Source organism: Rana temporaria, chromosome 3 (assembly GCF_905171775.1).
Source record: "Rana temporaria chromosome 3, aRanTem1.1, whole genome shotgun sequence".
Taxonomy (NCBI): domain Eukaryota; kingdom Metazoa; phylum Chordata; class Amphibia; order Anura; family Ranidae; genus Rana; species Rana temporaria.
Window position 1 is genome coordinate 369,584,613 of NC_053491.1, and position 27,422 is coordinate 369,612,034.

At 44.2% G+C, this 27,422-nt stretch overlaps 1 protein-coding gene across 1 annotated transcript; it reads right to left on the reverse strand.

Moving 5' to 3' along the window:
* Positions 1-6,291: 6,291 nt before the first annotated feature.
* Positions 6,292-10,843, reverse strand: LOC120932776 (islet amyloid polypeptide). The gene is made up of 4 exons (XM_040345451.1): positions 10,671-10,843; positions 10,396-10,492; positions 10,179-10,304; positions 6,292-6,794 (listed from the first exon to the last, which is right to left on the reverse strand). Exons 1-4 carry the CDS (start codon positions 10,756-10,758, stop codon positions 6,605-6,607), a joined length of 501 nt encoding a protein of 166 aa, XP_040201385.1. The 5' UTR covers positions 10,759-10,843; the 3' UTR covers positions 6,292-6,604.
* Between the last annotated feature and the right edge of the window lie 16,579 nt (positions 10,844-27,422).

Genomic DNA, 27,422 nt, shown 5'->3' on the forward strand with positions numbered 1-27,422 from the left:
GTCATGCTATATTATTATCCTTGTGAAAGAAAATTTTAAATAAAGAATTTATAAAAAAAAAAAAAAAGACTAGAATGGGACTAAAACTAAAATGGTATTTTAGTCAAAATACTAAGGCCTCGTCCTAAGGACCGTTCTCATCGGTTAACCGATGAAGCTGACTGATGGTCCGTTGCGCCTATTAACTGATCGTGTTAGAACGCGGTGACGTAAAACACAACGACGTGCTTAAAAAAGTTCAATGCTTCCAAGCATGCGTCGACTTGATTCTGAGCATGCGCAGGTTTTTAACCGATGCTTTTGCATACTAACGATCTGTTTTGACCTATCGGTTCGGCGTCCATCGGTTCAATTTTAAAGCAAGTTCCTATTTTTTTGACCGAAGGTTAACTAACCGATGGGGCCCACACACGATCGGTTTGGACCGATGAAAACGGTCCATCAGACCATTCTCATCGGATGGACCTATCGTGTGTATGCGGCCTAAGACTGAAACTAAACTAAAACTAAAATTAACACTGGTCTATAGTGCATGTTCATACCGCAATACCATGAATAATAACATATTCGATTTTTCATTCCAGCAGTATATAATGAGTTTGGAAATTGTAGAGAAATGTTAACTAATGCATTACAATTTAACTGCTTGCCGACCTGCCGCTGTCGTTTTAGATTTTAGACGACTAAAATTTGTTTTAGTCGACTAAAATGTACTGGATATTTTAGTTAACTAAAATTTAGGACATGTTAGTCGACTAAAATATACTGGAGATTTAGTTGACTAAATATGACTAAATCTAAAACAATTGCAGAAGACTAAAATGGGACTAAGGCCCCGTACACACGACCGAACATGTCCGCTGAAACTGGTCCGCTGACCAGTTTCAGCGGACATGTTCGGTCGTGTGTACGGCCTATCGGACAGGTTTCCAGCGGACACTTGTCCAGCCGACCGTTTTCCAGCGGACATGTTCGGTCGTCTGCACAGACTCACCGTACATGTCCGCTCGGCCGAAAGCCCTCGCATGCGTCGAAGTGATTCGACGCATGCGTGGAAGCATTGACCTTCCAGGGCCGCGCATGTCGCCGCGTAATCGGCCACGTCACCGCGTATCGTGTCCGCACGGATTTCTGTTTGATGGTGTGTACAACCATCAGACAGAAATCCGGCAGCGGACTGTCCCCTGAAAACGGTCCAACTGACCTTTTTCAGCGGACCAGTTTCAGCAGACATGTTCGGTCGTGTGTACGGCCGACCGGACAAATGTCCGGCATATCGGACAGGTTTCCAGCGGACAAATGTTTCTTAGCATGCTAAGAAACATGTCCGCTGGAAGCCTGTCCGTCGGACATGTTCGGTCGTCTGTACGACTTACCGGACATGTCCGCTCGGCCGAAAGCCCTCGCATGCGCCAAAGTGATTCTTGGAAGCATTGACCTTCCAGGGTCACGCACGTCGCCACGTCATCGTCGCGGCCACGTCGCGACACGTCACCACGTTTGTTTTCCGCAGGGATTTTGGTCTGATGGTGTGTACATCAGACCAAAATCCGGCAGCGGTCCGCGGACCGTTTTCATCGGACAGATCCGCTGGTGTGTAGGAGGCCTTAAACGAAAATGCCCTTTTAGTCCTAAGACTAAAACGAAATCGAAATTTGCTGCCAAAATTAACACTGCTTGTTAGAGGGACAGCGAAGTCCAAGTATAAGCAGATGATGCATGTCAGTGGTGGAATGGCTTTGGTCTGCTCTACCTTGTCCAGAATAAATCGTCTATTTCCTTCTCCATATATAAACCTGGAGAAATTTCTATCACAGATAATAAACACCCACTTGGTTTGATGATAGCGAGGTCTGATGAACCACAAACTGTGTGAATAGTATGAGACATGGTAAACATAATGCCACTTTTATTTTTTCACAGTAGGCAAGTTGGAAACAAAAACAGTCAGATTTAAATCTCATGTCTGTGCAAGACATTCATGTAAGGTGACACATTAAAAAAAAAAAAAAAACACCCCTGACTAAGACACATTTGAGATCACACAGGCCAGCTAAAAGTAAGAAAGGATGTTAAAGTGTGGTTCCGGTCATAATTTTTTATTTTTTTTGCAAGCTAAAATTAATCACATTAGATAGTCCCTAAAACATATTAATAGCTCCCCAATCGTTCCAGAAATCATTGCAAACACTTGCCTTATATCCTCCAGCACATGTTGTGGCCGTATCCATCATATGTGTGGGCATGTGAAGCCCAGTTCTTTTTCTTCCTGGTTTTCAGGGAGAGGGGCATGCTGGGCGATTTTTAGGCACAGTATTGCCCAGAGACTCCTGGGAAATGAGTGTCATCATTTCCCAGGAGGCAATGGGGGTCTTAGGACAGGAAGTTGAACCACCTAGGACCAGGAACTAGGCAGATTAAGAAATATGCCTAGTAACAACCAGATAGAAGTGGGTACATTTTTTGTTTTTTTTACATTAAAGGCAAGCTGTTATTAGAAAGTTCATTTTTAGGGTGAAACTCCGCTTTAAGATGTATTCAAACTTCCAGCAGCAGGGTATGAAAAAGAAACCTAATCAGGAGTGTCGCGAATGGCTTATTGAAAACCATATAATGACAGCAATGCACGTATGTGAGTCTGGTATTTGAACTAAAGCTGAACTTTGATACATCTCAAGTTCCCACCTGTAAATCATATTCCAAACCTTCTGCGTAATGCCATTAAAGTGATTGTAAACCTCAGACATGAAATATGAACGAAACATATCCGTCTTTAAATCCAGAGCACTGAACGTAGCGTCTATGAGCGTTTTCCAGCGTTTTTGTGCGTTTATATGCATACTTTTGATCCTTTTTTTATGCGTGATTTATGAAGCATTTTTAAGCTTTGCTATTTTTTTTATTAGCTAATAGAGAAAACTCATCTTTTGTTGTTAGGGTGTTGAGCTTTTTTAGCTTTTCCATTAGCTTTTATTTCTTTTTTTATTATTATTATTATTATTTTTATTATTCATTTATAAATTTTTGTTAGGGTACGAGGTAGAGTTAAAGTTAGGTTAGGGTTAGAATTAGGGGTTAGGGTTATTTTTATTTCTTTAAGGGTTATGCCGCGTATACACGATCGGTCAAACCGATGAGAACGGTCTGATGGACCATTTTTATAGGACCAAACCGATCGTGTGTGGGCCCCATAGGTTATTTATCCATAGGTTAAAAAAAAGCAATCTTGTTTTAAATTTAACCGATGGATACCTAACTGATAGGAAAAAAACGATCGTTAGTAGGCACAACCATTGGTTTAAAATCCACACATGCTCAGAATCAAGTCGACACATGCTTGGAAGCATTGAACTTCGTTTTTTTCAGCACGTCGTTGTGTTTTACGTCACCGCGTTCTGACACAATCGTTTTTTTAACCGATGGTGTGTAGGCGCGACTGACCATCAGTCAGCTTCATCGGTTAACCGATGGAAACGATCCATCAGACCGTTCTCATCGGATGGACCGATCGCGCTTACAGGGCATTAGTGTTATTTAATATAATTTTTTTCGTTAGGACACGATCAGAAAATCGTATGGACAATACCGCTTTCGGAACGATCATACAATAATCTGATCTTTAGTACACATGGGACCATTCACAATTTTTCGTATGGTGCTAGATTGTACAATTTTAATTTAGTCAGTACAGTTGTCATTTCAAAAATGCAGTACAAATATACTACAACACATTACATCACTTCTGATTTTTTATTCTGTCGTACAAGAATTTTCTTAACATTAGTAAACTCTTAATTTTTGATATGAGATTAGCATGCAAAAAAAAATAAATGAACAATCATTCATCCGATGATCTCATCATGTGTAAAAGGCATTAGGGTGTTACTACTACTACTTATAATAAGAATACATGAATAAATAAATATAAAATAAATACACAAATAAATAAAAATAATCATAAATAAATAATAAATGAATGTAATAAATGAATACTATGTAATAATAAATAAGTAACCCCTAACCTTAAAGTGATTTTAAAGTCAAAAGGTTTTTTATCTTAATGCAATCAGTGTTCATCCCCCCTAATACTTATCTGAGCCCCATCTCGAACCAGCGATCTGCATAAGTGCTTCGGCCATCAGGGACCCCCCCTCCTGATTGGTTGAGACATAGCAGCGGCGCCATTGGCCTTCGCTGCTGTCAAACAAAGGCAGTTAGCCAGTGAGCAGAGAGAGGGGGCAGGGCTAACCATAGCTCTGTGTCTGAATGGACACAGAGAGCTGTGGTTTGGCTTGAAAGGAGGGAGAGGCCAGGAGCGCTAGCAAGGGACCAGAAAAGAGGAGGATCTGGGCTGCTCTGTGCAAAACCAACTGCACAGAGCAGGTTAAGTATAACATATTTGTTATTTTCGAAGAAAAAAAAAACAAGACTTTGGTATCACTTTAACCCCTAACACTTAAAAAAATAAATAGTAATAAATAACTAAACACCCTAACCCTAATGCCGCGTACACACGATCGAAGATTCCGACGGATTGTTCACTCAAACTTGTCTTGCATACACATGGTCACACAAATGTTGTCGGAAATTCCAAACGTCAAGAACGCGGTCGCGCAGAACACTACGACGAGCCGAGAAAAATTAAGTTCAATGATTCCGAGCATGCGTCAAATTGATTTCAAGCATGCGTAGGATTTTTATGCGTCGGAATTAGCTACAGACGATGGGAATATCCGACAAGAACTTTTGTTGTTGTAAAAATTGAGAACCAGCTCTCAAACATTTGTGGTTGGAAGTTCCGACAGCAAATGTCCGATGGAGCATACACACGGTTGGATTTTCCGACAACAAGCTCACATCGAACATTTGTTGTTGGAAATTCCGACCGTGTGTAAGTGGCATAACACAAAATAAATTAATACTACTACTAATAATAACTTTTTTTTGGGCTGTTTATTATTATTAGTATTAGTATTAATCATTGTTTTTATGTTTAGAGGTTCCATAGACTTCAATGGATCAAAAACGTGTACTGAAAAATGCAAACTGCAACCTGCATAGGGGTGAACCAGGCCTAAGTGCCCATCTGCTCCATCCTGGGAGAGCTGTATATAAGGTGAGGGAGAATACATTTTTAATTGATGCCGATCTGCCAATCCTCTAATTGTGAACTTTGCATTCTCTGAAATAAAGGTTGATTGTGCAGTTTAAAGCTGGCTGTAGATGGATCAAATTTTGATTGGTTCAGCACACACCAGCCAAAATGGATGTCAGAATACATGTCCCAGTGGGGAGGATTCTTCTATCCACCGCAATTGTGTGGCTGGATGAACCTATACGTTTACATTTTTCTTTCTTTGGCCAGCTTAAGAAAAATTGTGTTCATAAATTGTACAACTGTAAAACTCCCAATCAAACAACTCCACAAGCAAAAATGTAAGAGAATCACAAATTGGTGAATTGGTGGCAATTAGCAAGCTCTGAAAGACTTCTGGGCTAAGTGCTGTAGAGACTAAAGCCAGCCATAAACGGAGCAATTTTCTTTCCTGCAACCACAGGTTGCAGGAAATGTTTTAATTAATTATGCATCTCTTGCTCATTTACATGCCTATAGAAAATGTACAATGTGGGAGATAGCCAGACATAAGGCTACCGAAGACCTCAAGAGAGGCTGTCGCTAGTTTACACTTGCTTCAAAGCAAGGTTTCGGACACACTTTGTAAAAGCTCTCTGAACGCCAGTCAAAGCTCCTGTCACTAAATAAAATGGGTAGCTTACAGTCCTGTTTACACCTTGCTTTTGCTTTGCTTTGATTTCTCTTCAAAAATTATACCTCATGTCGCTTTAGTTGTTCTTCAAAGCATCTTCAAAGCCTTCATAGGAGTATATGGCAAAGCTTGCTTGAAGCCCCACTGAAGCCTCATCGAAGCCCCACAAAGCCCCACCAAAGCCTCACCAAAGCCTCATTGAAGCCACACTAAAGGCTCATCGAAGCTCCACCAAAGCCTCATTGAAGCCCCACCAAAGCCTCATCAAAGCCTCATTCAAGCCCCACCAAAGCCTCCCCAAAGCACCACCAAAGGCTCATCGAAGATCCACCAATGCCTCATCGAAACCCCATCAAAGCCCCATCAAATCCTCATCGAAGCCCCACAAAGCCTCATCGAAGCCCCACCAAAACCTCATTGAAACCCCATCGATTCCCCACCAAAGCCTCATCGAAGCCCACCAAACCACCACGCAAAAGCAAGGTGTAAACAGGACTGTAAGCTAACCATTTTATTTAGTGACAGGAGCTTTTTACTGGCGTTCAGAGAGCTTTAACAAAGCGTGTCCGAGGCCTTATTTTTAAGCAAGTGCAAATTAGTCCTTATGGGAGCCGCGAGTCACATGTGATACCCAAGCCACTGGTTGGAGGCATCCGATCTAGACATAGAGATAACCAGACAGCTGGGCGGATTAGGGGGCTGAGACATCTCTGAAATACATTTTAGCTTCAATTTAACATCAGAAGAATGATATCACTCAAAATATATTTAAAGTTAAGAGTTGTCAGTCCTTTCCCTTCATATTAGTTCTCAGATTGTAGAGTGGCATTCGCCAGTTAGTGTTGTAGATAATCGAAGGACTCACGCCGTAAAAGGCCCACTACATCTCTTTTGCCGTAAGTGAAAGACCCTACATTGGTGGGTGAGTGGATAGCATCGTGGTGGTTGTTGGATCGAACCAGAAAGTCGGCTAGACGTTGCGTGACGCAGGTCGCCGTGTTGCATCTCCTCTTTTCTATCTGACTCCTGCGAAGGGGAAAAAAAAAAACAGTTTACAAAGAGTTTTTCTACCAATTTCCACCCACTTCATTACTAACAACTCAGCTATTAGAATAAGGTGTCGCAGGCACGGAGAGTCAGACGGTTGTCACGAAACAGCTGACGTGTCAGGAAAGACAAAAGATTTTTAGATAAAGCCACTTAAAGTTCTCCAAAGTTACCTTACTGACTTCACATAGTGTTGCTGAGAGTCAGGGATGAGTGTATAATTGTTCCAACTCTATGAGAATTCTCTTCAACAGAGAGAAAATTGACATGGCTTTTTCTAAAAATACAATTACTGGTGGTTATTTACCTGATGCTGCTAAATTTCACACATATCAGTCTCTGCCCACAGAAGCTTGCAATCTAATCTGCATTTTATATTCACACAAAGATAGGTAATTACACAAACGAACAGTAATCCGCTCTGTAGATAAGTACGTGGTGGAATAGTCTGCAGAATATATTAATAATATGTATCTGTCAATTGATTGGTGGAACAAAGCATTGTTCTGAAGCTCTTTAGAGAGGACGGTGAAGGGATAATCTGCAGAATATATCAATATACATCGGTTAGGTGGTAGATTAGACAGAAATAATCTGCAGAATCTGTATTTGTGAGGAGAGAGTTGGGGCAAAGCAATTCTCTACAGATCACTAAAAGTATCAGTGATGTGATAGTCTGCAGAATATATCAATATGCATCCCAGGGTGGGTAGAGTGATGTTCTGCAGATCTTTGCAGAGGTCAGTGATAAAGGTAGACAAGCAATACCAACATTCTAAAACTCTTATATAAAATGATACAATTAACTGCAGAATATATCAATATGTATCTGTTAGGAGGCAGTTCAGAGACAGCAGTGCTCTACAGATCACTAAAAGTGTCCATGATGGAATAATCTGCAGACTATATTAACATATATCAGTAGGGAGTAGATGGGACAGTGCAATGTTTTGCAGATCTCTAGGGAGGCCAGTGATAGAATAATTTGTAAAATAAATCAATATGTATCTGTCAAGAGTTAGATGTGTTGGAGCAATGTTCTGCAGATCTCTAGAGATATCAGTTAAATAGTCTGCAGAATATATTAACATGTATATGAAAGGATGGAGATTGGAGGGAGCAATGTTCTGCAGATCTCTTAAGAGGTCATTGACAGAATAATCTGCAGAATATATTAATATGTATTGGTCAGGTGGTAGATGAGATAGAGCAATGTTCTGCAGATCTCTAGAGAAGTTATTGATGGAATAATCGGCAGAATATGACAACATGTATCTGCCTGGATGGAGATGGGATGGAGAAATGTTCTGCAGATCTCGATCAGCGATGAAAAAATCTGCAGAATATATCAATATGTATCTGCCAGAACAGAGATGGGATGGAGCGATGTTCTGTAGATCACTAAAAGCGTATGCGATGGAATATCCTCCATATATAGTAATGTAAATGGAATAGTGAAATGTTCTGCAGACCTCTATAGGAGGTCAGTGACAGAATAATCTGCCAGCAGGTAGATGACATGGAGCAATATTCTGCAGATCTACAAAGGAGTCAGTAATGAAATAATTCTGTAGAATATTTCAATATAAATCAGGAGTAGATGGGGCAGAGCAATGTTCTGCAGATCTCTGAAGGGATCAGTGATGTAATAATCTGCAGAAAACATAACTATTCTGTATATTTGCCAAGATGGAGATGGGAGGGAGCAATGTTCTGAAGATCTCTAAAGTTAGCAATGAAAAATTCCTAAGAATGTATCAATACGTATCTGTCTGGTGGAGATGGGATGGAACCCTTTAGAGAGGTCAGTGATGGAATAATCTGCAGAATATAACAATATGAAAATATAAAGGGTAGAGGGGACAGTGCAATGTTTTGCAAATCTCTAGAGAGTTCAGTAATTGAATAATCTTCAGAATAGATCAATTTATATCTGCCAAGAGAGAGGTGGGATGGAGCAATGTTCTGCAGATCTATAAAGGGCACTGATGGGATAATCTGCAGAATTGATCATTTTGTATTTCTCAGGGAGTAGATGGGATGGAGCAATGTTCTGCAGATCTCTGGAGAGGTCTCTGATAAAATAATAATCAGAATATATCAATATGTATCTGTCGGGAGGAAGATAGGATGGAACAATGTTCTGCAGATCTCTAATGTAATAATCTGCAGAATATATCAATATGTATCTGCCAGGATGGAGATGGAATGAAGCAATGTTCTGCAGATCTCTAGAGAGGTTTCTGATGTAATAATCTGCAGAATATATCAATATGTATCTGTCAGGAGGGAAATAGGATGGAACAATGTTCTGCAGATCTCTGGAGAGGTCTCTGAAAGAATAATCTGCAGATAATAACAATCTGCATCAATCAGGAGGGAGATGGGATTGAGCAATGTTCTGCAGATCTCTGCAGAGGTCTCTGAAGGAATAATCTGCAGATTATATAAATCTGAATCAATCAGGAGGGAGATGGGATGGAGCAATGTTCTGCAGATCTCTGGAGAGGTCTCTGAAGGAATAATCTGCATCAATCAGGAGGGAGATGGGATGGAGCAATGTTCTGCAGAATATATCAATATGTATCTGTCAGGAGGGAAATAGGATGGAACAATGTTCTGCAGATCTCTGGAGAGGTCTCTGAAGGAATAATCTGCATCAATCAGGAGGAAGATGGGATGGAGCAATGTTCTGCAGAATATATCGATATGTATCTGCCAGGAGGGAAATAGGATGGAACAATGTTCTGCAGATCTCTGGAGAGGTCTCTGAAGGAATAATCTGCATCAACCAGGAGGGAGATGGGATGGAGCAATGTTCTGCAGAATATATCAATATGTATCTGTCAGGAGGGAAATAGGATGGAGCAATGTTCTGCAGATCTCTAGAGAGGTCAGTGATGGAATAAACTGCAGAATATATTAAAATGTATCTGTAAGGAGGGAGACAGAAGGAAGCAAGGTTCTGCAGATCTCTGGAGGGCGTAGTGATGAGATAATCTGCAGAATATAGATGGGACACTTGTGTGGAGTAAGTTGTAGAATCTATTAGTTTGTATCTCTTGCTATAGACAGAATGAAAGAATGTTCAGTATTTTTGGAGAGATGTGTAGAATTATTAATATAATAATGAAGAGAAATGCAAACAATAGATACAGATTATGTAATACGTCCCCACGACACAAAGTAATATATAAAAAATAATATGTGTGTATATATATAAAAGAAATCACAGATCTACTCACATATTTACTGACGTGTATACAAATACCTTAAACGTTCTCTTTCGTACTTTTGTTCAGAACTTTCCCCACATTCTTAAAATCAGACCAATGTTCCCCGGAATAGAGCAAAGCTCCCTACCTCTTCTCTCTTGTGGTCACCAGCGGCGACATCCCATTGGTCGGCGTGAACAGGGTGTGTTTGGTCTGTACTGCAATCGCCCATCCGCTCTCTGACGTCCCATTGGCAATATCGGAGTTTTTCCATCTAGTTAAGAAAGGAGAGAACATTGTGAGTTTGGTTCCAGAAAGGAAAGGACCCTATGTCCCCCCTCCCCCCCTGCTCAGCCCCAACTGACCTGACTACAGGGGCCGCGTTTGAAATGCTGATGGTGACGGACAATATAATGAGGAGAGCCATTAGTCTCAGGTGCTTCATTGTCTCCCCTCGACGGGCTGCAGAGAGAAATAATAGGAATTAGAGGCACGACAGGGACAATGAAGGATACAATGCTGAAGAATTCCATGTAACTCTTTGTGTGTCACGAGAAAAGTGTGAGAACATTCTCAATGTAAAGTCTAATATTTAGTAGGAAAGAAGGGAGGTGTACAGAGATGGATGAGTAAGGCTCACCTTGCTGATGGTACTCCGAGGATGTTCGCAGGAATGAAATGTTGGTGTCTGGCCAGTACGGGGTCTGGGAATTCCTTACTTCTGGCATCTGTAGAAGTCTTGTGGCTGACGTCTCAACTCCAATTGGCAGCCAACCGGCTGTTTTATACCCCTCACACCTGGGGAACGGCTGACGTCATAAGCCATGGGCCCCTCACCAGCACAGGGCAACGGTCATGTGACTCGTACAGCTCCATTCAGCATGCCTGATCTTCCCAAACTATCATTGTGAAAAGATTCCGAGAGTTTTCTGTACTGTGGCAGCTGCTTCTAGTTTATGTACAGCTCCATAAGTAGTGACAGCACTGGTGGGAGGACAGAGCATTACATCTGTTCAATATTATACACAATATTACCTTTTTATTAGAATTATTAGAATTAAGATCTGTGAAAGGTTTTAAGAGAATTAAATATTCTCTATTGCCACATCTGAATCTATATGAGAAGTCTTCCTTGCCTCCCAAATAAAGTCATAACAAATTTTAAACAATAAGCTTGAAATGTATATCTGATAATTATATATAATACAGTATCTGAAGCGCTTTGCTATCCACTCTTATAATTTAATGCACTTTGAAAAATATTTATATAAAATATATGTTTGTGTGTGTGTATATATATATATATATATATATATATATATATATATATATACACACACACACACACACAGTGGGCCAGATTCACAGTCGAAATACGCCGGCGTATCAAATTTGCTGTGTCGTATCTTTAGTTTGAATTCTCAAACCAAGATACAACGGCTTTAGGCTTCGATCCGACAGGCGTACGTCTTCGTACGCCTTCGGATCGTAGGTGTAATGCCCCGTACACACCATCACTTTATGTGCTGAAAAAAAATGACGTTTTTAAAAACGTCACTTTAATTGACCGTGTGTGCGGGAAAATTTCGTTTTATGTCTTCTAAAAAACGACCAAAAAAAATTGAAGCATGCTTCAATTTTATGTGTCGTTTTTCAAAAGTGCACTTTTTACTTCACAGAAATTGACCGTGTGTAGCAAAAAACGTCGTTTAAAACGACATTTTTTCACCCGCGCATGCCCAGAAGCTACTTATGAAGCAAGCTTCAATGGAAAAACGTGGTGAACGTAACCTCGCTTTGCTAGAACATTGTGAGAAAAACGATGGTGTGTAGGCAACTTCGTCTTTGAAAATTGAAGTTTCAAAAACGTCATTTTTTACTTCACAGAAAATGTTGTTTTTTTTCATCACATAAAGTGATGGTGTGTACGGGGCATAATACTTTGGCGCCCGCTGGGTGGAGTTTGCGTAGTTTTCCGTGTCGGGTATGCTGTTTACTTAATTAGCTGTTTACGGCAACCCACGAAGCTACGCGCGCTCGTCGCATTCTCTTACGTCGTCTCGCTAGTCGGCTTTTCCCGTCGTAAAGTTACGGCTGCTATTTCATGGCTTATATTTAGACCAGCCATGTTAAAGTATGGCCGTCGTTCCCGTGTCGAATTTTCAATTTTTTTTTTTTTTTGCGTCAGTCGTCCGGGAATAGGAAAGTCGACGTTCAAAAAATTACGTCGGTGCGACGTCATTTAGCGCAAAGCACGGCGGGAAATTACAAAACGGAGCATGCGCAGTACGTTCGGCGCGGGAACGCGCCTAATTTAAATGATACACGTCCCATTTGAATTAGGCGGGCTTGCGCCGGATGGATTTACGCTACGCCGCCGCAAGTTTACAGGCAAGTGCTTTGTGAATCAAGCACTTGCTCTGAAAACTTGCGGCGGTGTAACGTAAATGGGATACGTTACGCCGCCGGAATTGTACATGAATCTGGCCCAGTATCTTTAACTGCTTCAGCCTCGGACCATTTTGGTGGTCAAAGACCAGGCCACTTTTTGCGGTTCGGCACTGCGTCGTTTTAACTGACAATTGCGCGGTCGTGCGACGTGGCTCCCAAACAAAATTGATGTCCTTTTTTTCCCCACAAATAGAGCTTTCTTTTGGTGGTATTTGATCACCTCTGCAATTTTTTTTTTTTTTGCGCTATAAACAAAAAAAGAGCGACAATTTTGAAAAAAAAACAATATTTTGTACTTTTTGCTATAATAAATATCCCTCAAAAATATATATTAAAAAAAGTTTTTTTCCACAGTTTAGGCCGATACGTATTCTTCTACATATTTTTTGTAAAAAAATCGCAATAAGCGTTTATTGATTGGTTTGCGCAAAAGTTATAGCTTCTACAAACTGTTTTATGGCATTTTTATTAATAATTCTTTTTTTTACTAGTTATGGCGGCGATCAGTGATTTTTATCGTGATTTCGACATTATGGTGGACACATTGGACACTTTTGAGACCATTTTGGGACCATTGTCATTTTTACAGCGATCAGTGCTATAAAAATGCACTGATTACTGTAAAAATAGAAGTGAAAGGGTTAACCACTAGGTGGCTCTGTAGGGGTTAAGCGTTCCATTAGGGAGTGATTCTTACTGTTATTGGGCGTGGCTACACGTGACACGTCACTAATGACCGTTCCCGATCATGGGTCACTGATGACCGTTCTCGACCACAATCGCGGGCCTCCCAGGAACATTGAGTTCCCGGGACCCGCGGCCGCATTCCTGTACGCCAATCTGTCTGCCTGTGCCATGTTGTCGACGTACATAGTCCTGCGTCGGTCGACAAGTGGTTAAGAAGTATTCATGCCCCTTAAAATTTTCCAAATTTTGCCATGTTACAGCCAAAATACGTAAATATATTTTATTGGGATTTTAGGTGATAGACCCAAAGTGGCACATAATTGTGAAGTGGAAAATGATAAATGGTTTTCAATTTTTTTTTACAAATAAATAGAATTGAATTGAAAAGTGTGGCGTGCATTTGTATTCAGCCCCCTTTAGAACCCTTTCACACTGAGGAGTTTTTCAGGCGGTACAGCGCTAAAATAGCGCTGCTATACCGCCTGAAAAACTCCTGCCCAGCAACCTCAATGTGAAAGCCGGAGGGCTTTCACACTGAGGCGATGCGCTGGCAGGAGAGAAAAAAAATCTCCTGCAAGCAGCATCTTTGGAGCGGTGAGAGGAGCGGTATGTATCCCGCTTCTTCACCACTCCTTCCCATTTAAAACAATGGGAAACCGCGGCAATACCGCCCGCAATGCGTCTCTGCAGATGCACCCTGATCAAAAGTTTACATACCCTGATGATTTTGGCCTGATAACATGCACACAAGTTGTCACAAAGAGGTTTGAATGGCTGATATAGGTAACCATCCTCACCTGTGATCTGTTTGCTTGTAAATAGTGTGTGTGTATAAAAGGTCAATGAGTTTCTGGACTCCTGATAGACCCTTGCATCTTTCATCCAGTGGAGCACTGATGTTTCTGTATTCTGAGTTATGGGGAAAGCAAAAGAATTATCAAAGGATCTGCAGGAAAAGGTAGTTGAACTGTATAAAACAGGAAAGGGATATAGAAAGATATCCAAGTTTAGCGCCTGGCTACTTTCATAGCAGGTGCTGCTGTAAATTTAGAGGGGGTCAGAGAGTTAGTTGCCTCTGACTATGTTTATTTGGCTAAATTTAAAGCCCCTGTTCCAGCTCTTGCTGTACTGTGTGCCCATGCTTGCTGTCTAGGAACTTTCAGGCACCCCCAGACGATAGGTGGCAGCAGTGGAGTCAGGGTCATGTGGATACTTCTCCTCGGCAACCAATCAGGAGGGTTGATCACCTCGCTGTGCATGCTGGGGAGGGGTATTTAGGGGGCAGACACCATTGGTTAGGGTCGTCGCCTTGCCACCATCCACCTGGGCAATCGTCCCACCACCCCCGTGTGTGGCCCTCCTGGCCGGGATGTGTGTGTTGTAGTGTTCCTGGCTCCAGGACCACATTGGTCCGGGGCATTAACCTATCTCGTAGACTCAGTAGGTAGACTGGGTCTGCAATCTGCGAGTGGTCCTCGGCTGTGGGATGAAGCCGATCGATGGGGAACCTGTCTGGGGGATACCGAGCACAAGGCTGGTGTCTCAGGAGAGGCCTACTTACTAATCAAAGCACACTTTGTATCTGAGAGGCTAGATGTTGGTCGCCTATCAGTTCCTGACGTAACTAAAGATGTTTGAAGGAGATCCGGGTGCTGAATCCAGTTGAGAAGGATTTTGGACCAAAACTATCTCCACCTTTAGGAGGGTCTGTGGCAGAGACTTCACCCTAAAAGTTCCGTGTGACATTCTGGCTGCTAGGCTGGTGAGAGAGGCCTATCCAGGTGCACTATACCCACTCTGGAGTGGCTAAGAAAGTTGTTGTTGGAAGCAGGACTGTTTCCAAGAACCAGTTACAACTGAATCTGTCACCTTCCATTTCTTCTATCCCTTCACCTTTCTACTATTTACCATTTTTACCCCGTTGGGTAATAAAAGCACAGAAAAGACACCTGTTCATGTGGACATTGACTTTATTACAGCTCCCATCCAGTACCCTATACGTCAGGAAGATATAGGTAACGTGCCACCCAAATCAAACCAGCAGCTCCTTTGGGGGTAGTGCTACACAAGGAATTGAGAATGCCAATCAGCAGTGTTCAAACTCTATATATAAACAGTCATAAAAACTCAAGAATGAACCAGAGTCCAAAATATCACTGTAGCAGCGCTGCAATCAAACCATCGTTTGAAAGATTCATAATATGTAAACCAGAGGTAATCTGTGCAGTAGACAGGGATGATTTGTGATGGGTCGTATAGTCTTTAAAGTAGTGCTTCTTTCACCAGTGGGGGGATTCAAAATCTTCTTAGGCCCCGTTCACATGACCGGATCTGTCCGCTGATATTTGTCCGACGGACAGTTTCAGCGGACAGATCCGGTCGTGTGTAGGCCCGACCGGACAATTGTCCGGCGGATCGGACAGTTTCCAGCGGGCAAAAATTTCTTAGCATGCTAAGAAATCTGTCCGCTGGAAACCAGTCCGTCGGACGTGTTCGGTCGTCTGTACAGACTCACCGGACACGTCCAACCGACCGCCACCCCTCGCATGCGTCGTACTGATTTGACGCATGCGTGGAAGCTTTGAACTTCAAGGCCGCCCACGTCGCCGCGTCATCGTCGCGGCGACGGCGCGGCCACGTCCCCGCGTATTGTTTACGCGCGGATTTCTGTCTGATGGTGTGTACAACCATCAGACAGAAATCTCCGGGCGGACATGTCCGCTGAAAATGGTCCGGCGGACCGTTTTCAGCGGATTGTCCGTCCGTGTGTACGGGGCCTTATGGGGATGCACTCACCACAAAGATGTAAATAAAATGCTCATCAAATCAATGTCACCTCCGCTGATATCTCTGCAATATCCACCAACGCTACCAGATCCGCAGTACATATGAGGGAATAAATGGCCACATAGAGTAGTACCGTTTTAAAAGTTTATTGCCACAAACCCTTGATACCCCCTTAATAATATGCGTACCAAGAATACATCATAATAATGCAGAAAAATTAATAATGAATGCTCAGACCGTGACCCTGAGGACATCTAGGGCCAGATTTACAAAGGACTTACGACGGCGTATCTCCAGATACGCCGTCGTAAGTCCGAATGTGAGGCGTTGTATTTCGGCGCCTGATTCAAGGAATCAGATATGCTAGAATTTGTCTAAGATACGACTGACGTAAGTCTCTTACGCCGTCGTATCTTAGGTGCATATTTATGCTGGCCGCTAGGGGCGCTTCCGTATATTTCTGCGTCGAATATTCAAATGAGCTAGATACGCCGATTCAGGAACGTTCTTGTGCCCGGTGTATTAAAATACGCTGTTTCCGTAAGGCGTACGACCGGCGTAACTTTACCCCTAATAAAGCAGGGGTAAGTCATGTTAAGGTATGGACATCGGAAACGTCGGAACAGCGTCGTATTTTACGTCGTTTGCGTAAGTCGTATGTGAATGGGGATGGGTGTAGGTTACGTTCATGTCGACTATGCATTGAGCCGGCGTAACTTAGGGAGAACATTTGACGTGATACTGAGCATGCGCGCGCATGCGCCGTTCGTTAGGCGCGTCATTTACGTGGGGTCACGATTCATTTCCATACAACACGGCCCTACCAGCCGACTTTGAATTAGGCGGGCTTACGCCGGCCCATTTACGCTACGCCGCCGTAACTTAGGGCGCAAGTTCTTTGTGAATACGGTACGCGCCTCTCTAAGTTACGGCGGTGTAGCGTATATGAGATACGCTACGCCCGCCTAAACTTAAGCCATTGTATCTGAATCTGGCCCCTGGTGTCTAGTTCCTCCAGCGTCTTCCTGGTTCCAGTCCGTGGAGCGCACGCCTCACTTCCGGTTGTGCAATGGGTAGTCAAGCCCTGTTCAAACTCTAATAAGGAAGTAATAATAAGGGGTTCTGTTAAAACCAAACCACGGTCAGGTACACCAACTAAAATTTCAGCCACAACTGCCAGGAATATTACTCGGGAGGCAAAGAAAAACCAACAAATAACTTCAGATGAAATACAGGACTCTCTGAAAACAAGATGCACAATAAGGAGGTTCTTGAAGAAAGATGGGCTGCATTACTACGCAAATGCCACAAAGTACCCCGCTTAAAATATGCCAAGCAGCACAGAGACAAGCCTCAAACCTTCTGGCACAAAGTCATTTGAAGTGATGAGACTAAAATTGAGCTTTTTGGCCACAACCATAAATGCTACATTTGGAGAGGAGTTAAAGCGGTGGTTCACCCTAATTGACAACTTTTCCTGTTTCAAACCAGCTTCCATAGTATGCTCTGCATCCGTTTTTTTTTTTAATCGGCCTCCTTACCTTTGAACGAGGGCCTTTAGCTGTCACTCACTTTTCCCCGCGGGAGTGGGCGTGGCTTTCAATCCCCCACCAGCGCTATGTCTCCTGGGAGTTAGTCCTGAGAATCCCAGGAGACGCGCCGTGTTAGAAAATCCCGCGATATCTCGCGGGTCACGTGACTAGTAACTTGTCTGCTAGTCACAGCGGGGAGTGTCCTTTTCAGGACGCTGCCGGCCGTTGTCCTAGCAACGGCGCAGTGTTGACGGCGCTGCTCGCCGTCACACTGTGCGTGCGCCTGATACATTCACCGCATCCCGGAAGGGCTTCAGGAGGGCTTCAGAGTGCCCGCAGTCAAGATGGCAATGTCCATCATCGATTTTTATAAGATATTCTTTTGGGGGAAATCGTCTTGGTAGCGGCTGCAAGTAGGAGACTGGTGAGTACAATTTTCGTTGTACCATCAGTGTTACAAAAACTTCTTAAAAAAAAAAAGTTTTCCCACGGAACTCCCGCTTTAACAAGACCTATGACGAAGAGGTAAAGAGGTGGATCGCTGATGTTATGGAGAAGTGTGAGATACAAAGACACAGGAAATTTGCTCAAAATTGTTGGCAAGATGAATGCAGTATGTTATCAAAAAATACTGGAGGAACATTTGCATTTATTAGCCAGGAAGCTGCGCATGGGACGTACTTGGACATTCCAACATGATAATGATCCAAAACACAAGGCCAAGTCAACCTGTCATTGGCTACAGCAGAATAAAGTGAAGGTTCTGGAGTGGCCATATCTCAGTCTCCTGACTTTTTAGCAGATCTCAAACGTGCATTTCATGCAAGACGGCCCAAGAATTTACAGGAACTGGAGGATTTTTGCCAAGAATAATGGACAGCTTTACCATCTGAGAAGATAAAGAGCCTCAAGCCCTGTACACACGGCCCAGATTCTCGTCGCGGAAAAAACTGACAGCAGGTTCTCTATTTTTCTCGTTGAGATTGTGGGCAGTTTTCTTGATGAGAAACCTCAAAGCCTTGTACACACGCACGGTTTACTCGGCAAGAAAGCTCTGCCAGCAGTTTTCTTGCCGAGAAAACCATGCGTGTGTACGAGGCTTCATTCACAAATACCACAAAAGATTTCAAGCTGTTTTTGATGTTAAAGGGGGCAGTACACTGTGGGGTAGATTCACGTACCTTTTACGGCGGCGTATCTCCAGATACGCCGCTGTAATTTGAAATCCGCGCCCGCGTATCGTTACGCCGATTCTCAAAGGCAGATACGCTTAAAAAATAGGCTTCCTCCACCGACGTAACTTGATTGCGGCGGCGTATGAATTGTGTGCAATATAACGTTGGCCGCTAGGGGCGCTTCCGTTGTTGTCGGCGTAGAATATGCTAATTACCTAGATACGCCGATTCACAAACGTACGTACGCCCGGCGCAATTTATTTACGTCATTTACATTAGGCTTTTTCGGCGTTAGGTTGTTCCTGCTATTAGGAGGCGCAGCCAATGTTAAGTATGGACGTCGTTCCCGCTTAGAAATTTGAATTTTTTATGTCGTTTGCGTAAGTCGTTTGCGAATAGGGCTGGGAGTAATTTACGTTCACGTCGAAACCAATACGTCGTTGCGCCGTACTTGAGCAATGCACACTGGGATATGTACAAAACATCAATCACGTCAGGTCATCATATATTTACATAAAACACGCCCCCCTTCCACATTTAAATTACGCGCGCTTACGCCGGCCCCATTTACACTACGCCGCCGCAACTTACGGAGCAAGTGCTTTGTGAATACTGCACTTGCTCCTGTAAGTTACGGCGGCGTAGCGTAAATACGATACGCTGCACTGCCGTATCATTGCGCGACCCTACCTGAATCTACACCTGTATTAATAGCTGGGGTATGTAAACTTTTGATCAGGGTCAATTGGGTAGTTTCTATTGCCATTATGATTTATAAAGAGTAAACACAGTTGATAATAAATGGCTTCAGCCAAACACTAACCATGAGTAAAATAAACTTTTTTGCATTATCAATTAATATTCTCTGAAAAATGGCAAAGAAATCATAAATTCTGACAGGGTATGTAAACTTATGAGCATGGCTGTATGTTTGGATTGCATGGGTTATTACCGACACGTGGTGAAAATTTCATGTCAATAGTGGTGACGTGTTCAATACTTATTTTTACCTGCTGTATATGCTGTATATACTGTATAATAATATATTTTTTTCAATATTAACTGCTTGCCGACCAGGCGGCAGATCGGCTCTGCTGGGCGAGATCACGTAACTATACGTCATCTTGCCGAGCAGCCTGACGCCGGCGCGCGTGCCCGTCGGTCGCGATCACTGCCGGGCACACGCGATCGCTCGTTACACTCGTGTATCGCTCGTGTAAACACACAGCTCCCGGTCCTGTCAGGGGAAGAAATGCCTGACCGTCTGTTCATACAATGTATGAACAGCGATCAGTCATTTCCCCTAGTCAGTCCACCCCCCCTACAGTTAGAACTCACCCAGGTAACATACTTAACCCCTTCCTCGCCCCCTAGTGTTAACCCCTTCCCTGCTGCCAGTGGCATTTTCATAGTAATCAATGCATTATTATAGCACTGATCGCTATAAAAATGCCAATCGTCCCAAAAATTTGTCAAAAGTGTCCGAAGTGTCCGCCATAATGTCGCAGTACCGATAAAAATCAGTGATCGCCGCCATTACTAGTAAAAAAAAAATATTAATAAAAATGCCATAAAACTATCCCCTATTTTGTAGACAGTATAACTTTTGCACAAACCAATCAATAAATGCTTATTGCGATTTTTTTTTACGAGAAATATGTAGAAGAATACGTATCGGCCTAAACTGAGGAAAACAATTGTTTTTTTATATATTTTTGGGGGATATTTATTATAGCAAAAAGTAAAAAAATATTTTTTTTTTCAAAATTGTCGCTCTATTTTTGTTTATAGTGCAAAAAATAAAAACCGCAGAGGTCATCAAATACCACCAAAAGAAAGCTCTATTTGTGGGAACAAAAAGGACGCCAATTTTGTTTGGAAGCCATGTCGCACGACCGCGCAATTGTCAGTTAAATCGAAGCAGTGCCGAATCGTAAAAAGTGGCCTGGTCTTTGACCAGCAATATGGTCCGGGGCTGAAATGGTTAAAGAAAAAGTAAACTTCTTCTGTAGACATTTACCTATAGGTAAGTCTATAATAAGGCTTACCTACAGGTTGTGTAAATATCTCCTACATGTGTACAGTTTAGGAGATATTTACATTAAATGCAGCCAGTGGCATCATTGGCGCATGCACTCTGAAGGAATGGCCACGGGTGGCATTCTTTCTGAGCCATGTGCCGTGAACAGCAGCTCCTGTGCACATGCGCAGGCGTGACATCATTGCGACTCCTGCCATTCACAGTGCCGGAGCTCGCAAACCCGTAAAAAACTCTGAGGGAAAATGTCAGCCGTCTCTGCGGGGTGTACACACACACCATTCAAAAGAATCGCCGTTCTTTTGAATGGCACAAACGTGGTCATGTCATCGACTACGACGAGCATGCGCTTGTCACATTCGATGCCGTTGCTGCAATCTTGCTTCACCCTACCTATGCCTTGGAAGCTACCACCCATACGTCAAAGTCATTTCGAGAATGCGCGGGTTTCCATGGCGAGGTAAGTATACACACGCTCGGGTTTCTCGGCAGGAAAACACTGCCGAGAATCTCACGACGAGAAAATAGAGCGCAGGTTCTCTATTTTTCTCGTCGAGATTCTGGGCAGTTTTCTTGATGAGAAACCTCAAAGCCTCGTACGCACGGTTTACTCGGCAAGAAAGCTCTGCCAGCAGTTGGAAGGCTTCGTTCTAAGGTAAGTATTTCATAATGAGCTAGCATGCGATGCATACTAGCTCATTATGCTTTTGTCTTACAGTTTTTCTATTCATTTTTTTTTTGTTAAAAGAGTTTACAACCTCTTTAATGAAGTACTACTCCCATAGGAGCCACAGGAATTACTTGTCCAGGTTTTCCCAACTTCGGACTTGAGGCCAGGCACACAACAGGCTCATTCACTCTTTCTCCAAAAAACAATCCAAAGGGTGTTGTTTTTGTTGTTTTATTTTTTGAGAACTTGGATAGGGAAGAGGGAAGTGGTGGGATATTCCAAGACAGGAGAAAAATGTACACTGATGACTTAAAGGAGGTGTAAAGGAAAAAATGTTTTTTTGCTGAATGACTGTTTACAGGGTATAGAGACATAGGGCCAGATTCACAAAGAGATACGACGGTGTATCTCCTGATACGCCGTCGTATCTCTGAGTTCTGTCGGTCGGATCTATGCGGCTGATTCATAGAATCAGGTTCTGCATAGATCTCCCTAAGATCCGACAGGTGTAAGTGACTTACACCGTCGGATCTTAGGCTGCAATCTCACGCTGTCCGCTAGGTGGCACTTCCGTTTGTATACGCAAGGAATATGCAAATGGGGAGTTACGCCGATTCAGAAACAAACGACCGCCCGGCGCTTTTTTTTTACGTCGTTTGCGTTCGGCTTTTTCCAGCATATAGTTACCCCTGGGTCTATGAGGCGCAGCCAATGTTAAGTATGGCCGTCGTTCCCGCGATGAAATTTAAGTTTTTTTACGTCGTTTGCATAAGTCGTTTGCGAATACGGATGGACGTAATTTACGTAAACGTCTAAACCAATGACGTCCTTGCGACGTCATTTGGAGCAATGCACGCTGGGAAAATTTCCGGAAGGCGCATGCGCTGTTCGATCGGCGCGGGGACGCGCCTGATTTGAATAGTACACTCCCCCTAGCCGCGGAATTTGAATTCCGCCGGGGGATTTACGATACGCCGCCGCAAGTTTTGAGGTAAGTGCTTTCTGAATTAAGCACTCGCCTCAAAAACTTGCGGCGGCGGATCGTAAATCAGATAGGTTACGCGGATCTAAAGATCCGCTAACCTATCTGAATCTGGCCCATAATAGTTAACTGATTCCTTTTAAAAATAGATAAAAATCAATCATATAATGTACCTACAGTTTCAGTTTCGTTTTTGCATGCTGTTTCCTGCTTCTGTGATGTACAGAGACTCAGAGCCAATACAGGGCAGTGATGGTTTGTAAAACGAAACTGATTGGTGCTGAGGGGTTTTAGACACACAGTAATCACACCTCCTTGATTAGTGACCACAGAGAGAAAGCTCCCAGTACTGTGGTCATCAGGAAACAGACAACCAGGAAGTGTCCAGAACAGAGAAGGATTACAGCAACATCAGAGCAAAAGCGAACAATGAGAACATGAAACCAGGACTGCAGTAAGTCAAAGACTGCAGTCCTGGTTTCATGTCCTCATTTCTATTTTTGCTTTGATGTTGCTGTAATTCCTCTCTGTTCTGGACACTTCCTGGTTGTCTGTTTCCTGATCACCACAGTACTGGGAGATTTCTCTCTGTGGTGACTAATCAAGGAGGTGTGATTACTGTGTGTCTATAACCCCCCAGCACCAATCCAGTTTCGTTTTGCAAAACCTTCACTGCCCTGAATGAATGACTTGTATAGCGCTACTCATGCGAACTGAATCGCCTCTGGGCGCTTTTTCCAGCCAGTGTCTGCTTGGCTGGTGCGGTCATTTTACCCCGCTTGGGACACACAGTCATACACACAGATATACATATATATACTGGGCTGATTTGGGCAGGATCCAATTTACCTACCAGCATGTCTTTGAAGTGTTGGAGGAAACCGGAGTACCCGGAGGAAACCCACGCAGGCACAGGGAGAACATGCAAACTCCAGGCAGATGGTGTCGTGGTCGGGGTTCGAACCAGCGACCCTTTTGCTGCTAGGCGAAAGTGCTACTCACTACACCACTGTGCTGCCCTCTATTGGCTCTCTGGCTCTGTACATCAGAGAACCGGGAAACAACAGCAAAAACGAAACTAAACTGCAGGTACATTATATGATTGATTTTTATCTATTTTTAATCATTTTTAAAAGGAAACAGTTAACTATTATGTCTCTATACCCTGTAAACAGTCATTTCAGCAAAAAAATGTTTTTCCTTTAGTGACCCTTTAGTTAACTATCGACAAACAGTATTCTTCATCAATCTTGCTCCAACTTTCTCTTATTGCAGTTGCCAGATCAGCTTTGCTGGTTGGATTCTTGTCATGGACCACTTTCTTTAATTTTCACCATTTTTAATTGGATTGCAGCCCGGACTATTTGCAGGGCATGACACTGACATTATATTTCTTGAAGGAAAGTTTTCACCGCTTTTGCCCTATGGAAAGATGCATTATCATCCTGAAAAATGATGTCATCATCACCAAACATCCTTTCAATTAATAGTATTAGAAAGGTGTCCAAAATCTCAATATAAACTTGTGCATTTATTGAAGAAGTTATGACTGTCATCTCCTCTGTACCTTACCTGACATCAGAGGTGGCTCTTTAATTAGGCAAATTAGGTCGCCTAAGGTCTCGCGCTTACAGGGGCCCTTGAGCCCTGTCGTTTTCCTGCAGAGTTCGGTGGCAGGCAGCAGGAGCAAACAGGCTGCCAATGAGATGCTGGAAGAAGCAGAGCAGTAAGAGCACCTCTGGGATAAAGAAGGAGACTGAGCACTGCCCACTGCTGGCTATCAGGTATGGGGCATCCTACACTTACCTACCCGCACCCAGAGCCTGCATGGGGGAGGAGAGACTGCAGATAGGGACAGGGCTATGCAGTCTCTTGCCTTAACTCTCTCTCCCTCTCTCTCTTGCCCCCTCACTCTTACCCCCCCCCCTCTCTCACTCCCCCTTTATCTCTCTCAGCCCCCATTTCTCTCTCCCCCTCTCTCTCCCAATCCCACTCTCACTCCCCCTCTCTCTCTCTCACTCTCACCCCCTCTCTCTCATAATCCACCCACTCTCGCTCAGCCCCTCTCTTTCCCTCCCCCCTCTCTCAGCAGCCCTCCTCTCTCTCACCCTCTCTCTCTCTTGCCCCCTCTCTCTCACTCCCCCCTCACACACACCCTTTATCTCTCTCAGCCCAATTTCTCTCTCCCGCTCTCTCTCCCAATCCCCATCTCACTCCCCCTCTCTCACTCTCATCCCCTCTCTCTCATACTCCACCCCCTCTCTCCCAGCCCCCTCTCGCTCAGCCCCCCTCTCTCTCTCATTCTCCTCTCTGTCACTCTCCCCTCTCTCAGCAGCCCTCCTCTCTCTCATCCCTCTCTCTCTCAACCCCCCTCTCTCTCTCTCAGCCCGCTCTCTCTCAACCCCCTCTCTCACTCCCCCTCTCTCAGCAGCTCCCCTCTCTCCACAAACTCTCCCCTCTGTCTCTCAGCCCTATCTGTCTCTCAGCCCCCTCTCTGTCTCAGCCCCCCTCTGTCTCTCAGCCCCCTCTCTGTCTCAGCCCCCCTCTCTCTCACCCCATATCTCTCTCATTCACTCCCTCTCTTGTACACCCCTCTCTCCCTCTCACTCCCCCCCTCTGTTAGTCCTCCCTCTCTCCCTCTTTCTTACCCCTCTCTCACAGTCCACTGCCCTCTCTCAGCCCCCCCTCTCTCTCTCCCCTCTCTCACACTTTGCACCGTCTCTCAGCCCCCTCTCTCTCACCCCCCTCTCACACTCCACCCCTCTCTCTCAGCCCCCTATTTCTCACACACCCCCTCTCAGCCCTCCTCTCTCTCACTCAGTCCTCTCTCAGCAGCCCCCTCTCTCTCTTTCACCCCCTCTCTCACACACCCTCTCTCAGCCCCGCTCTCTCTCACCCCCATCTCTCTCTTACACTCATCTTCTCTCTCACCCACCCCCTCTCTAAGCCTCCCTCTCTCTCACCCCCTCTTTCTCTCAGACCCTGTTACTCAGCCGCCCCTGTCTCTCAGTCTCCCATCTCTCAGTCCCCCTCTCTCTCTCACCTCATCTCTCTCTCACTCCCTCTCTCTTTCACTCACTCCCTCACTCTTACACTCAGCCCCCTTCCCTCTCACACACCCTTGCCTTCTCACTCCCCCTCTCTCTCAGGCTCCCCTCTCTCACACTCTACCCACCTGTCTCTCAGCCCCCTCTCTCTCAGTCCCCCCTCTCTCTCTCACCTCATCTCTCTCTCACCCCCCTCTCTATTTCACTCACTTGCTCTGTCTCTTACACTCATCCCCTTTCCCTCTCTCACCCCCCTTTCACCACCCTCTCTCTCGACCACCCTCTCAGCCCCCCTCTCACTCCCCCTATCTCTCTCTCCCCCTCTCTCCGAGGCCCCTTCTTTTCACCCCCTCTTTCACACTCAACCCCTCTGTCTCTCATCCCCCTCTCTCTCAGTCCCCCTCTCTCTATTGCCTCATCTCTCTCTCACCAACCTCTCTTTCACTCACTTCCTCTCTCTCTAACACTCACCCCCTTTCCCGCTCTCACCCCCCCTTTCACCTGCCTCTTTCTCAACCACCCTCTCAGCCCCCCTCTCACTCCCCCTCCCTCTCAGGCCCCCCTCTTTTTCACTCCCCTCTCTCACACTCTACCCATTTGTCTCAGCCCCCTCTCTCACCTCATCTCTCTCTCACCCCCTCTTTCAGTCACTCCCTTTCCCTCTCTCACCCCCTTTTTCTCTCACACCATCTCTCTCTCATTCACTCCCTCCCTTTTACACTTCCCTCCTCCCTCCCTCTCACTCACCCCCTCTGTCAGTTCTCCCTCTCTCTCTCAACCCCTCTCTCACAGTCCACCCCTGTCTCTCAGCCCCCTTCTCTCACACTTCACTTCATCTCTCAGCCCCCCTCTCTCTCACTCTCCACCCCTCTCTCTCAGCCCCCTCTCTCTCACCGAACCTCTCTCTCACCCTCCTCTCTCTTTCACTCCCTCTCTCTTACACTCACTCCCTCTCTCTTACACTCACTCCCTCTCTCTCACGCACCCCCTCTCTCACACACCACCCCTTTATCTCTCAGCCCCCCATTACTCAGCCCCGTCTCTGGGAAAAATAAATAAAACAAATGCAGCCACTACATGTAAGGTTTTGTAAGCTGCAATGTATTACATTTTTGGTTTTTGGTTTAATACTGCTTTAAGGCTTGGACTATTACCCTGCCGGGTCTAATGTTGTGTTAGAGCTGAGTAACAGTTATCACCGCAAGTGTTATCATCTGTGTTACTAAAGTATTCCTGTGACACTGTATTATACTATTTTCTTCAAATATGAGAACTTATACCTACAGCTGATCCCTGTGAGCATCCACATGCCCACATTTAAATGTCCTCCAGCCAAGAAACAAGACAGGCTCTATCTGACTTGCTGCAGCTTCTAATGTACATTATGAGAAGCTGACAGTGTGCAGTAAAATCAGAGTATTTTCAATACAGGAGAGGAGCCTGCACAACTGAGTACTTTGCTTGCTGTTTTGGTCCCTTGCCATTTGCATTGATGGGCCCCATTAGTCTGATATGGAGTCTGGAGAGTGGAGGAACTTTTCCGGTTCACCAAAGTTGACAGCAATTTAGACAGAAGTGATTTCAGCTTCTTCTCCGACAGATCCAGGATTACAGCTGACAGACCGCGCAATTCACTGACACTCAAACAGTTTTCACAATGAATGTTTTTAGTAACACATATCGTGAAATGCAATTGTGGCGGCTTTCACGTAGGAGGAGGCTGCCATTAACAGTGTGCGTATTACACAGAACTTCTGTCTGTAGAGGGATTAATACTGAGAATATCGAGCTATAAATAGAATTTCATCTACCACCATCACTTCACACACACACACACAATGGGTTAAAGATCATTCCGGAAGCCCACAATTGGCTTTTCCTGAAATAAGTATTGGAGCTATTTAATGTTTATTTAAAAACATACATTGCCTTAAAAAAGTATTCTTATGGGGACTTCTTATGGCTTTCTTTCAACAATGGCTTTCTTCTTGCTACTCTTCCATAAATTCCAGATTTGTGGAGT